This window comes from Python bivittatus, unplaced genomic scaffold (genome assembly GCF_059951505.1).
Source record: "Python bivittatus isolate LINGU-HERP-01145 unplaced genomic scaffold, Pbiv_v1 ctg000080_np1212, whole genome shotgun sequence".
In the NCBI taxonomy this organism is placed as follows: domain Eukaryota; kingdom Metazoa; phylum Chordata; class Lepidosauria; order Squamata; family Pythonidae; genus Python; species Python bivittatus.
In genome coordinates, this window is record NW_028277035.1 from 56,163,925 (window position 1) to 56,178,738 (window position 14,814).

Here is a 14,814-nt window from a genome sequence, read left to right on the forward strand (position 1 = left end):
AATTGTGCTATATATGTGTTACATATTAATGTCTTTCATATATTGGATTACATTTCTAGGACTGTAAATTGGACAGGAAGCCAGAAAAGTAAAACATGTGGGATATGTGAAGATCCACACAACCTCATAATCTATATGCTGCCAGTCCCACTAGGATCATAGACAAAGTTCTATTGTCATCATCACACGCTGGGCATGAAACATGCCACTATGGTGGGCATAAATCCTAATTCAAAATTATGGCAAGAATTAGGCTCCATTTCAAATGTCAAGATCTCATCACAACTCCTACTTGAATTGTACAGCACAGTTATTCTTATGGGCTTCAAGCATCATTTTTCCTTCCTACTCATCCCTGTGGTTCTTCCTCGGCTGCTTTATCACAGTATTCCTTTGTGCCCTCTGGTGCCCAAGTGATTGCTTGTCTCAAAAACATTGTAATGGCTATAAAATCAAATTATATTTGCTGTATAAACTAGGGATAATCTGTATATAATGTGTGTGCTTGCTTTCAAAGCTTTCCTAACTTCTGTGTCTAATTAGTTCACTCCATAGTGGCCTTGACTGAATGCATCACTCAAAGCAAAATTAAAAGAAGTATATCGCCTAAAGTTCCGTATCAATTGAAAATATTGTAAACTTCTCTAAAATTGGCAAGATGTGTGAAAATGCAATCATGTAAGCTTTTCTTTTTGGACAAATAATTTCTGCTATATCTTTAAGGGATTTTCCTCTCATAGTAAACTTGAAAGAGGTAAATTCTTTGCTGTATGATATGCTGGCATGTGCTCTTTCACACAGATATTAATGAATGTGTATCAGACACTCATACTTGCAAGAGAGGAGAACATTGTATTAATACAATTGGATCATTTACATGTCTTCAACAACTCATCTGCCAATCAGGATATGAACTTAAGGACGGTGAATGTGTTGGTAAGACCAGAGCTTTTTTTTATTTATTTTTGCAGGAATAGCACTTTACTTTTTCAAGCAGTTTATAAACTCATTTGTCAAAATCTTGAGCTGAAGTACATATTGGTGATTTCGAAGCAACAGATTTAATAGTCTATTAATAGTAAACTTATAATAAAAGTTATTATTTTCATACAATGAAAGGGATTATTTTGTGTAACCAGAAAGAAACCCTGTAAAAAGGAATGAATAGTTAAATAAAACAGTTTACAGGTATCCTATGATCCCAGAACAGGCATTCCAGAATTTATGGTGGAGAGATATTTCCCCAAAATCTTGTTGTAGCAGTAAAAAATTCATCGTTGAGGCTTTGATAATAGTACAGGGGAAAAGCAGTCAATCAATTTTAGCTTGTAATTTTGTTTGAGACTTTCCAGACAAAGTGGAAAATGCCTTTATTCACCTGACTGAGTACAGGCCTACCAATTTTTGGAAGTGATACTTGCTCTTTTACAAATTCTCCCTCCTGTACCACCATAGGATTGCTTTGTAATTATCAAACCTTATATAGCACAGTACATATTATAAACTCTTAAATATTAATTCAGAATACTCAAAACAATTGTGATATTATTCTCATATTGCAAATGGAGAAGGAAGGATCATAATACCTACTTGCTGTGATGCATTCAAAGGTCTTTGTGTGGAAGAAGACCCAACTGGTGAAAATGATTTACTTCACTGACAAATTCAAGCTTTCTCAGGAAGCAAGATTTGCTTCCCCTCTTAAATTAATGCAGTGGCCTGAATTAAAGCACAGCTAGATATTTTAGAATCTAGATTTAATGGGTATTACCTCAATTGTGAAGCATGCAATTAACATTGTATGTATAGATTAACAGACAGCCCACCCTGGAGGAAAGGCCTGTGGGGCCAGTAACCTTTTCACTACTCCCTTTCATGTTTTGATTAAGCATTTTGAAGAAAAAGTGAGAAGAAATACTCAAGCAATTTCTTGCATCTTCAGATGCTTGCAAATGTGATTTCTATTTTTTTGAACACATTAAATCATTCCAAACAGTGGGTACTGATTTTCTTTAGGGATGTTGGGGAAGAGAAGGGCTGACTGTATATTACTGTTATAAACATACATGTGTTTAAAATCATCCAGCAGCCACATTTGATATCCCAGTTGATTTTATGTCTAGTGTACTCAGAATGACAAAACAGATTTTTGTGTGGTTCTCCAGTTAATGCCTGGACTCTGGGTCTATAATTCAAACTTCATTGTAATAAGCAATCTCTAATTATTTGCTATCACATCCATGCTTTTGCCTATGGTGAGATATTAAGCCATATTGAGCTATGATAATGTGCCATCAAGTCAGCATCACCTCTTAGCAACCATAGATGGATTTTTTCCATGTTGATCTGTTCCTAACCTGGTCCTTCAGGTCTTCCAATAGTGCACCTGTGGCTACTGTAACTTGAGTCCATCACCTTGCTGCTGGTCATCCTCTTCTTTTCTTCCACCTTTCCCAAAATTAGAGCCTTCTCTAGAGAGCTAGGTCTTCGCATAATGTGTCCAAAGTAGGATAATTTGAGCTTAGATATTAAGCATTAATGTTCCTCCTCTATTTTTTTTAGCAAGGAGATCTAACAATTTGAGTAACAACCAAAAGAATCCAAATATAAGTAATAGCTACAGCAAAAAGTATATGTCTTTGGAAATCTGGATCCATTTATTTGACTGTAAATGTGAATGGATGGCTTTCTATTTAGCTTGTTTTCCTTAAATAGATTGCATATAATTTTCCAGGGCTTTTACACATCAGGATTGCAGGCATTAATACTTTCCAAATGCAGCCAGGTTAGAAAATGAATGATTACTGTCTTAAAGTAGCTTACATTTAGTATTAGATATTAATAGCATCTTGCATTGTATCACCACTGTCTATAAGCTTACACAAGTACATGAACAAACCCAAGAACTGAAAGATGCCAGAAGAGAATTAGAAATTTTGTAGCTAAATTGTTTCATTTTTTAAAAAAGATATTGATGAATGTGAAAGAGGAACTCACAGCTGCAAGATAAACTTTGCATGTCAAAATACAGAAGGATCATTCTATTGTGAATCAAAGCAACGATGCATGGAAGGATTTTTACAAGATCCAGAGGGAAACTGTGTTGGTGAGTTCTATCTCTGTTCCTCAATTAATGAGTTCCAGATGCTATTCTATCACCTGCAGTAGCTTTGATTACATTTTGTGGTCTTTAAAGTTATACTGTTTCCCCTTCTGAAATTCATTTCCTTTTAAAACACCATAAAATAAGAAGTAAATATTAGATTTTTGAAATATTGCATTTTTAACTATTGGCTAAATAAATTCCTATCAGTCTGGAATTTATTGCACAATAAATCAAGACCAAATGAACAGGAAAGGAAGAACAGCTGGAAGATGGGTTGCTGATTAAGTAAAAGGCTGATAGCAATATATTAATATTTATTCCACAGACATTAATGAATGTACATCCCTTCCTGAACCATGTAAGGCTGGATTCAATTGCATCAATACTGTTGGGTCTTATACTTGTCAGAAGAACCTCTTAATATGCAGCAGAGGATATCATTCAAGTGAAGATGGAACCAGATGTGTTGGTAAGAGTCAGATTAAAGAACCTGGCTGAAAATATGGTTAGATTTACTGTCTCTATCTAATCTAATCTGGATTTCAGATAGTTTTGATATATATATTTATTTAAGCATGCATGTTGTGAATTCCAGTAAACACACAAAGGGATCTGTTGCAAACCTTTGTGCCCCTGGTAGAGATACCTAAAAGGTTATTTGGCTTACAATGACTACCTTAGTCGCCGTTCAAAAGAAATCGATTTATATACATTACCTACCTGTTAAAGTTTAAGATAGATTTCAACAGGTAAGGAACACAAGTCTGGCAAATTCTTGGCAGTGAATAATGTTACTGATTGTGGTTGCTTTTCACTAGGCAGCGTTATTCATCAGGAAGTGTTGACATTTATACCAGTGTTTGCCAAAATAGTTACTCTTGTCCTTGTTAATGCCAACAAGGAAATACAATCTGAATAGCTATTCTTATGAATTAATATAAGGCACATATATGCATCAATAGTATAGATGTTTTAGTGATCCATGCTTCTTCTCCTCACTGTGGTTTCTAAAAACGGAAGCAAATGTAACTCAGGCATACATAGCATCATGGGAAATGTCCTTTTACAGATCAGTAAGTATTATTAGAGAATACAGAGAATGGGAATAAAAGAACAGTCCTTTAAAATGGGTGGATAGAAATAGTAAGGCTACCCAGGGATTTGGATTAGGAGCAGTGGTATTTTACTTGTTTACTCTTGGCTCCAAATCATATATGAACAATGAGAGATAAGCTTTGTAAGTAACATAAAATGAATATGAAGTGTTCCAAAAGGATCTTTCCAAATAGTGATGGGAGACATTAAAATTGCAAACAAGATTTGGTGCAATCTATTGTACAGTGAAGCACACTGGGACAAAAAGCTATGTGGGTGGGTGGGTACATCCCAAATATTAAATCTTTTCTCATTACTTTGATTCCTTAGATCATTTTGATTTCTGTTTTCTGCAGTTCTCTAGTTCTACAGTATCCTTTTGGAGATACCATCAGTGACAGAACTTTACATATTCTTCCAAATATGGACACACCACACACTTAAATAAAATCATTAATAATGTCTGAATGACCCCCAGTTTAGGATTTGTTTTTTTCATCATATCCATTTAATGGGTTAGTGTCAACTACAATCTCAGAACTCCTTTCCCCAGCTCAGACACATATCCACATTTGGAATAGTCTGTATTGTTCTGGTCACTGCTACACACACACACACACACACACACACACACACCCCACCCTTAGGTAAAACTAGAGCAACTGCAGAAAATGAAAATGATCAAGAAGCTGGAGAAACCGACTGTTGAGGAAAAGTTTTAATGTTAGGCATTTTAAGCCTAGAAGGATGGAAATAAAAAGAGGGCACTGGAGGGGGCATAAAATTATGCATGACAGAGAAAAAATAGATAAGGAGAAATGTTTATCCTTCCTTATATCTCTAAAAAGCAGGCTCTTCCAATGGTTGGATGAAGATAATAGAGAAAGGAAAGTACTACTTCACTCTGTGAATTTACTACAAAGCTTTAGAATAAGATTAGACATAGAGAATAAAGCTATAAATGTCTATTATTTAGAATGATTATGTATTACTTCCAGTACTAGAAGTACTAATGTGTTTTAGCGGTAGTCACCTTTTAACAGGATTTTTGGTAGAAAATAAGTCTGTCTATTTAAGCTATAAATACTTGCATGGAAGAGATGAGCAATTTTCTTTTTTGAAAGTTGCTAGTGCTTCAAACTCAAATGCAATCTCAGTAAATTGAGCAAAGAAACAAAAGCTATTTGGTGCTCTCTTAAATCCATTAATGCACATTGATTAGGCAGTAGTGATGGTGTGATGCAAGAAGAAAAAATATAGGGCGGAACTTGAATGTAATAAATCATATAGGTTTTCCTCAGTGGCTGAAGTGGGATTTTAAACAGCAGCTACTGGTGAGCAAGAACAACGTGTCTACCTCTTGACTTTGGGGGAAACTAAGAACAGCTTGCCCCACTATCATTAACCAGCCATGGACCTGAACAGTGCTTTGAAAGATATCTCTGCTATAGTAGTTACACTCTGGATACCGTTGTTGGTGTGGAATTCTTCATCTTGCTCATTGCCCTGTCAGCTACTACCTAACTTGTAGTATCAGTAAGGCTTTAGAAACTTTTGGAATTATAGAAATCAAAACTGAGTTGTATCTAGGAACTTCATAGTTCATTGTAATATTAGTAAGTAAAGGAAAAAATGTGCCTCTGGCCTTGTAAGTGTGCATTTATGCTTAGACTTTAAACACTCTAATGTGTGTGTGTGTGTGTGTTAATGAGGTGAAAGTATAAACAACCAAATAAAAAGTCATTGTGGTTGTAATTTCCTCTTTTATTTTGCAAGAAATAACACAATGGATAATTAGATTTTAGATTGGAAAAACTTATGGTACTAGAAATAGATCATTGGGACAAGTTTTACGGAAGAATGGAGTCAATGTGGTTGCTTCTTATTGTTTAGAGAATTCTCAACAAATTCCTTCTTTTTAATGCAATAGTCTGGTTAGCAGCAGTTTGTTCCAACATTTAGCTGGAAAACACTGTAGTTATCATGAAATGTGATGCTCTTTTGACAGAATAATGTACTGAAACTAATTAAAAGCAGAATTCACTGGAATGCAGAGTTTCAAAGAAACTAATCAAAGAGTTGAACAAATGAATTAAAGGCAACTGATGTCGCTAATTGGCAGATTTAAATCTGTATTAAAATTAACATTTTAATGCTTGCTGTAAAGCAGAGATGCAAAGAGATGGTGCTTTAATTTTTTTTAAAAAAAAAAAAATCAATTATTGATTCCTACATCGTTAGGCTTGTTTAAAACAAGAGTGAATAAAAATAGATTAAAAGGGAAACTTTCTAACCAAACTCAAGTTTCATAAGCTCTTTCCCAGCTCAATTTATCTCATAGGGTTGCTATTGTGGTAAAAAATAGGAGAAGGTAGTGCTATATATCTCACCTTTAGCTCCTGAAGGAAAGGCAAGATATAAATCAAATATATAGTAAATTTGTTTTAAAAATGTAAAGCATTGTTCCTTATGGGCACGTATGAATAGATGAAAAGTATTATTAGTCCTCAGAGTGTATGATAATTGCTTGATTGGTATAGAAAGAGATAAAAGAAAGATCTCAATTTGTAATGAAATCTAGCCCTGTCTTTATTATTGTGCTTAATGAATTTATTACCGATTATCTGAAAATGCTGGTTTAATAATTCAGGACATTCCAAACAACACAGGAGAATTGCAGTATGATTTTTTATTATTTTTTTAAGGGAAGCTACTGTTTGTTTGGACCCAAAACAGAATGCTCTCCAAGGCTTTGCAAAGCTGCATTTCTATTTTATTTTAAATCACAGTATTTGTCTGTAAGAATCACAGAACTGCAGGAGGCCAGCTTTGGCAAAGGGAATTGTAATCGCTAATCAGTTTACCTGCAGCATCTGGGAAAAATTAACAGCACCTCTACTCCAGTTGCATGCTCAGGTTGCAAACATCTTCATTCAACACAGTTGCTGAAAATGGTGATATTAAGAGTGGCCATCAACCTGGCCCACTGTGGTTAGAGTAATTGCTACTTTTTGCTTCTATAGATGTTGATGAATGTCAGTCTGGCACACACCACTGTGGAGAAGGACAGATTTGTCACAATCTACCTGGAGCGTACCGCTGTGATTGTAAGATGGGATATCAGTATGATTCATTCAGCAGAACTTGCATTGGTATGTATAACACAGGAGAAAATGGTATTGCTGATTGATGAAATATGGATCTTTGGTCAGCTTTTATGTGCCATTGATCCCAGCGTTAAGTGTTAATTCCACTGTGCTAAAGCTCAAATAAGATTGCTTATTTGCTTCTGAAATGCCCTTCATTCACACTGGCTAATTTGCCTGTTCATAAGAATATGCTCCAATTTTATTTCAAGTGTGGGCAATTGATTAGGATGAACCTAAGCCAGTACTTATTGATGAGCTAAATCCTCTCCAGTTGTGATTTATCTTCACGCTTTACTAAGCACCTTCACACTTGCCAAGAAAATAGGCCCTGAATAATATGGATGCTAGGGAATAATCTGCCAACTATTCAATTTCTGAGTGGATGCTATAACCCAGTCAGTGCAGGTATGTGTTGTAGTCTCTCCTTATGACAAGTGCCATGCCACTTAATTTAACTAGGTAAAAATGAATGGCAGGTAGTTGTGAAAAATTGTGCATGCTTAAGGGGAAAAAAATCAACCAGAGGCTCAAGTTGTGATTATGATGATGCTCAGGGAAAAAAAAGTAAAAATATACTGTATAATATTGTAAGCTTGGAGGGTTGCCTAGGATTAGCTAGAATGGCATGAATATCTCTTCCCTTCCTCAGCTTTCTTCCACAAGGCAGGATAGAGGTCAAAATGGCTTTTGAAAAAGATGCACATGGAGATATGATTGAAGAATCTGATATTTGCAAATTCCTATATATGGTGGATGTTATAGATTGTTCCTTGCTACAAGAACTTCTGGATGTTATAAATAAATGAATAAAACTGGCAATCTCAGACACCACCAGCCAGTTTGTGCTCCTTTGAGATTCCAACTTCAGAAAATTAGAAAAAGGGAGCTGGGGAGGGGAGAACACTCCTACTTTACAGAATTGCTTGTATACCTCCAGGCCACTGCAGTAATTCTCTCCCCTCCTGGGCTGTTTCTGCTCCACATTGGATATGCTCTGGATTCTAAATGATTTCAGCTGAAGCAGAATATTCAAGAGAACTGATTTACTCACATTCATCCTGATTGGGAAAGTGTACGTGAATGGAATCTTGAGAATTCTGATTTAGAGCAGACAGATTCCAAGGTTATGAGGCTTAGAGATTGGAAGAAGAAGAAAACTCAGGGAGGGGAGAAAGTCCTGCAGCTTCAGCTGGAGCCTATGTATCTACAGGAGTCTGAGCTGAAGAATCTCTTCTCTATAGTAGCACAAGAAGATTGACATTGCTGGAGCATGGGACAGAGCTGTGATGGGGCAGAAAATGCAAGAGATTGACAGTTGAGAAAGGAGGTTGTGTCTCTATCTTTAACTAATAAATCATCCTATTTACAAAAGAATTAAAATTCATGAATTGCCAGTCTAAAATGGGAACATCATCTTCTCTAATTGGAGAGAGAGAGAAATATGACCTTGACAGACATGCAAATTCCATTGCCAAGGCGACAAAAGGCAAAACTTATTTTAAGTCCACAACAGACAGATAACATTTGGAAGTGACTCAGACGGACACTTTCCTAATTCACTGAACTATAAGTAGGAAGAGGAGGTAATCAGACTTGCACGATTCTGTTATTATAGCCAATCTCAATAAAGTAGTTTTAGCCTTCCTGTGGAATTCACTTCTTGGTCTGGTTCTACCTAGTGGAGTTGACACTAATGTATATTGATTAGCATAACTTCACTTTCTGGAGGTTTCCAAAACCGTTCTGTGTGTTATAAGAGCTTTGGCAAATCAGCAACATAGAATATAAATATGGAAAACTCTGCAAAAATGAAGTGGTTGTCTATTTGATAAGGCTATAACTGCATTTTTCTATACTTCATTATTTTTCCACACTGGTAGGTGAATAAAATAAAGAAATATAACATTCCCCAAGATGGAAGCAATTACACCAATCTTCCTCTAATACTTTTGCCCTTTTCGTGCCTTACCATTTCCCAGACCTATTTTATGTTCTTGTTTATCAGTTGTTTTTGTTTTGCAATAGACATAAATGAATGCTGGAATTATCCAGGCCGACTCTGCCAGCATTCATGTGAAAACACTGCTGGATCCTATCATTGCTCGTGTTCTTCTGGATTTCGCTTGGCTTACGATGGGAAGCATTGTGAAGGTATTTGTAGGCAAAGCTATCTCAAAAATGCAGTGGGGCTGGATTACACAGTGAGAAGTATCTTGTAGCACATAACGCATTTCTGGATGCAAGTCAGTGTAGTTTTGAAATCCTTATGCTTCCTTCATTATGATTTTTCTACCCTTTATTTGTCAAAATTAGCATCCCAATTTTCAAAAGTTCTTTATACAGTACAATACAAAAATGAAACCCAGCCTTAACTGCCATTGGGTCCTTTTTCATGTATTTGTATTTCACTGAAAATGAATAACTATAGCCTAATTTAAATTGCACTACTGGCTTATTGTTTTGAATAATATTACAATGTTAATAGCCTGAATAAAAAATGAGTTGTTAACTCAGATGTGGAGAAACTGTGGCCCAGGTCTGTGTGCAGACTGCTAGCATCCCTTTTGGGTCCTAGAGCCCCCTAGGTGGGTAAGGCTAACCTTAAACAGCAACTACTACTACTATTCCTTCTCCCTTCTTCTTCAGTTTGGTAGGCTTTTAAGGAGCAAAATGGGTGCCTTATACAGGTAGTCCTTGCTTAATGACCACAATTGGGGCCGACAACTCCATTGCTAAGTGAAACATCATGTGATCATGCCGGATTTATGGCATCACTCCTGCTGCAGTTGTTAAGTGAATCAACCATAGTCATTAACCGAGATAGCACATGACTGCAACTTGTGATTTTACTGCCAGCTTCTCCATTGACTGTGTTTTTTGGAAGTCAGCTGTGAAGTGCGCAAATGGCAATCACATGACCACGGGGATGCTGCAACAGTTGTGAGTGCAACTGCACAGGCAGTTGTTAAGTGAGGACTATCTGTATCTTACAAATGCTTAAAGCACCTATTTCAGCCTTAAACATTCTTGAAACCCTTCTCTGTAAGGGCCCTGGTTCCATCCCTTTCTGGAGTGTATGATGCAACTTTCTACAGAATTCAAGGCAACAAGAAGGATGCAGCCCAGGTCTAAGTTATAGTTATAATCATCTATGATTTAAAAATGCTTATTAATTTTTGAGGGCCAAACTTAATTTAGTAATTTTATCATATATTTTTTATCACATATATTTCCTGCATGAACAAACTACAGACATACCGTATCTTCAGGCTTCAAGATACTCCATGTTTTTAAAAAAGGCAATCCATTCAGTTAAGGGGCTTTTCTACTTTGCCTTCAATGACCAATATGTGGCAGCAACTGATTTTAATGTCCCTTTGATACTCATTTTTCAACACAGATGTCAATGAATGTGACAATAATCCGTGCAGTCAAGAATGTGCTAATATTTATGGTTCCTATCAGTGTTACTGCAGGCAAGGCTACCAATTGGCGGAAGACGGCCATTCTTGTAAAGGTACATCTGATGTGTTCCATTGCAGCACTAGTGTACATTTCTCTGGGAGAATAAAGTCGTTGGCCTCACATGTTTGCTAATGTACCGATTCCAGATATTGATGAATGCGCCCAAAGTGCAGGTATTCTGTGCACTTTCCGCTGTCTCAATGTGCCTGGGAGTTATCAGTGTGCTTGCCCTGATCAAGGATATACAATGGCAGCCAATGGAAGGACCTGCAGAGGTAAGAATGAGATTACAGATTCCATTCCCATCTCATTGTGAGTTGACCTGATTTTCATTCACTATACCTGTATGTGAGCAAAGTCTTCATTTTTTAAAATTTTGCAGTGCCGTAAAAGATATCAAGGTATACATAAAGTAGGAAAGTATGTGCAAACAAGCCTTGCCTACTCAAAGTACTGGGGGAAATCACTTTATAAAAACCCCATATATTAGGTGAAAAGGCATTCTAAAATATGATTTTAGGGAACCTTCTATAGCAGCACAAAAGTGCATGTATTAGAAATTGTGCACAAAAATATGTACAGAAGTTCATGCAGACATTTAAAAATATGCATAAAATTGTTCAGAAATGGAATGGAAAGAGTGTAAGACTGGGAAAATCAGAAAAAATCAAACTTTGTAGATTTTTCTTTAGAAAAATACCATTACATTAGGCAATTGTCTCATATTTCTTATTAATAAAAAGTACAATAAAAGCAACTACAGTCAGTCAGTGGCGATCCTTAAAAATAAGGAATGCAGGTAGAGTTGCAAGGTGAGATGCAATTTTTTTCACCTGTGACTTATTAGGGGGTGAATGTGATTCTACCCAGCAGGGTAGAGGGCTGTGGCAGCTCAGAAGAATTGCGGGGGGAGGAGGGCTTTGACCCTTTTCATCATTGCCCTTTGATGCTTTCCTGGAAGAATGATAGTTGGTCAAATCAAGACCAGATTAGCCAAATGTTGAAATAAAGTTTTGTTGCTTCAGTATTTATTTAATGTAGTATCAATGTATACAATGTATACAAGAGTCAGCTAGCATCAACTTCCAACACAGACCAGTTTTCATACAGTCTAAAGTCAGTCCAACATAGTGCTCCATAAAGGAGATCGCTACTATGTGTCTCTGATACTTTTTCAAATCATGCCATATCATGTGAGGAACAAATCTAGGCAATAGGCAGATTGGGCTTTTTGCCTCACCCTATAATGCTGAGGGTACCTTAGCACCCCCATGTATGGTATTTCTTTTATGGCCCTGGCAGAGTGCCCTGGTGCCTCCGCAGCTAATCTGCTCTTCCAGTACTAGCTATGATGTTGGCACCTTGCTGGTGATACTTTTGCGGACATCAGCCTTGCAATCCCTTTGTGCTTTCTCAAAAGAGGAAAGGTGAGGAACATCTTCCAGTCTCCCATTCGCCCTTTTGCTTCTGTGGTGGCAGTGGCACCATAAGAGTTTGAGACATAGATACAATTTCATGTGCACCAGCCAGTGCGATGATGGTCAGGCTTTGAATACCAAACCTTCTGAAAGGTACCATGTTGGGGAAGTTAGCATAGATGTCCAAGTGATATGATTCATATTTCACACTAGAAGCCATCCTTTCATATGCTCGCACATAGCTTCTTTGTAGCATCACCCAACCATCTTTGAAGGGATATAAAGCCTGCCCGTTACTGCTATTCCGGCCCAGAGAAATGTGTATGACTCTTGAAGACACTAATCACTAGTAAGGAAATGACTGGAAAATTGTGGAACAGCTTTTTTGTTTGAAATATTTAAGGGAACTCAATAACAATGAAAGCTTTTCAGTGCTAAAATTACTGGCTCAAAGAATTCATGTATCAGTTTTGATTGTGATGCAAATGAAAGTTGCTCTAGCTGCTAAACCTTGGGTGTTTCTTTTGTCCCATTCTTTAATTATATTTTCCATAAGTTTTTTTCCTGCTTTTGAAGACTAAATAGGAGCCAAAGCTTTTGGAGCCAAGATATAGGATAACATATGAATAGAGAATCTGCATCTCTAATGACTGTAAACCCAAAATTTCATGGTTGATTCCCAGGTTCTAGGGAGACAGTGAGTACATAAATTATGTATTATGGAATTTTAGCATATATTATATACAACATTTAAACACTGTACCCACCTGTGGCCCCTGGAAATCTTGAATCTGGGGCAGGTTTGGGAAAATACACCTTATACACCTAATATGTGTAGCAGAAAGTTTCTTCCCTGGTTGTTCTGTTATGAGATTGAAGAAATCTTTGCTCTTTTTCCTTTCCACTTCCTTCAGGGCTATTTTATGGCTTAGTGAATTCATACTAATCTGTTTGAACTATCGTATTATGTTATGGATTGTTGTTTTCAAAGCTGTGTGGTAAAGCTTCAGTTAGCGAAGACAGAGTAGTAAATCTTTTTGCAACTTCAAATACCATATGGGAACAACTTACCTGTTCACCTAGTTTCATAAGTCAATGAGGAGGGACTTAAATTACTTTATTCATTTTTTACTTCCTATTTAATTTCTTTTCTTATGCCTTTAAACAAGCCACACTCCATACAAGGGAATACTATGGTGTTGATTTAGGAGACTGTCTCCTCTGTAAAAATTGGCAGTTTTCCCTACAGTACTTTGCCCATGGATTCTCTGCTAGCATTTATTTTAGTGGCCAACCTCTGAATGCTGTCTAGACATTTGAGAATTTTCTGAATGGCTAAAGAGCTGAGCCAGGATTTCCTTCCCCTTCTCTTGCAGCCATCAGGAATTGACAAATGTCTATTTTGTTATCTTACTCTTCAAAGATTTTCTTGTAGGCTTTTCATTCTTATCTTAAGTATGCTATGTAGAAATAAATTCTTGTATCCTTCAAACATAACAACACAACTGAAATCGATAAAATGCTGGTCTTAAAACAAAAGTCTGTGATCTCCCAACCATGAAGTGAAGTATATGAGCAAAGAGGACTCTGCAGCCGTTTTATCAACATGCCTTGAAAGCAGGTGGAGATCCACAAACAGGAAAATCAAACTATACTTAGGTCCATCCCCCAAAGCAATCCTATTCAGTCACTGGAGTACTCATATAATTAAAGATCCCTGCAGATTGTCAGGGCAGAAATGGAAAGAGATTTGTGTGTATCTGCCCCTGGGCACTTCCACACAGAGCTTTGATAATACTCCTGTGGTGGCACCATGTCCTATGTGCTACATTGTCATCCTTTTTTAAGAGTTGAGCTAGCTTTCTTCTGGCTGTAGTACTGCACAGTTCAAGCTACAATTTACAACTTTTGATCTACAATGCTAGAACTCTGCAGGAATTGGTGGAGTTTTACTTTTTGCTTAAGCTGTCTTCTCCACCTGCACTTAGAGATCTCCAGAAGATTTCACAGGCAACCTTATCAGTGTATCCAGTCTTATTCTGTCTAGTAAACTTTGCATTGGTTTCATAATTCCTACTTTAAAAAACTGCTCAGTTTAATATTTTCTGTTTAGGTAAGCAACATATACTGAAGTCTTACCTTATCCCACCTATAGGTTCTGGGCTCATTGGGGTGGAGAAGAAGCCATTCCTTCTTCTCCACCCCAGTGCACAAACATAGAGGTTCTACACAGTAACCTATATCCACAAGTGCAACTTTGGTGAAGAGCTCCTGGTTGCAAAACAGTGCTATGCTATCATCACTGCTTTCAGTGGGAATTTATATAAATGAAGAACCCCCTCCTGATAGCCACACAGCTTTCCTCAGGACTCAGAGGTTCTGGAATTTAGCCAGACAAATGCATAACTGGATGTTCTGAAATGGGTTTGTATGGATGGACATAGATAGGATGAGGCAATATATTTTCTCTCTTTCTGTGTGGAGTGAGGGAAGGGGACTTTTACTGCTCCCGGAGCTATGGAAGTTTAAAGAGCTGAGCACTATTTTTTCTTTTACTATCATTCAGCTTGTTAACTGGAGG

At 36.9% G+C, this 14,814-nt stretch overlaps 1 protein-coding gene across 4 annotated transcripts in view; it reads left to right on the forward strand.

The window, feature by feature from the left end:
• FBLN2 (fibulin 2) overlaps positions 1–14,814 on the forward strand; it is a 155,414-nt gene that overhangs the window by 132,481 nt on the left and 8,119 nt on the right. For all 4 annotated transcript variants that reach the window (XM_025174300.2, XM_007421802.3, XM_088134155.1 and 1 more), the window contains exons 10-16: positions 802–936; positions 2,969–3,106; positions 3,432–3,575; positions 7,225–7,353; positions 9,376–9,501; positions 10,751–10,867; positions 10,962–11,090. In XM_025174300.2, the coding sequence (XP_025030068.1) occupies positions 802–936; positions 2,969–3,106; positions 3,432–3,575; positions 7,225–7,353; positions 9,376–9,501; positions 10,751–10,867; positions 10,962–11,090 (918 nt within the window). The remainder of the gene's footprint in view (positions 1–801; positions 937–2,968; positions 3,107–3,431; positions 3,576–7,224; positions 7,354–9,375; positions 9,502–10,750; positions 10,868–10,961; positions 11,091–14,814) is intronic.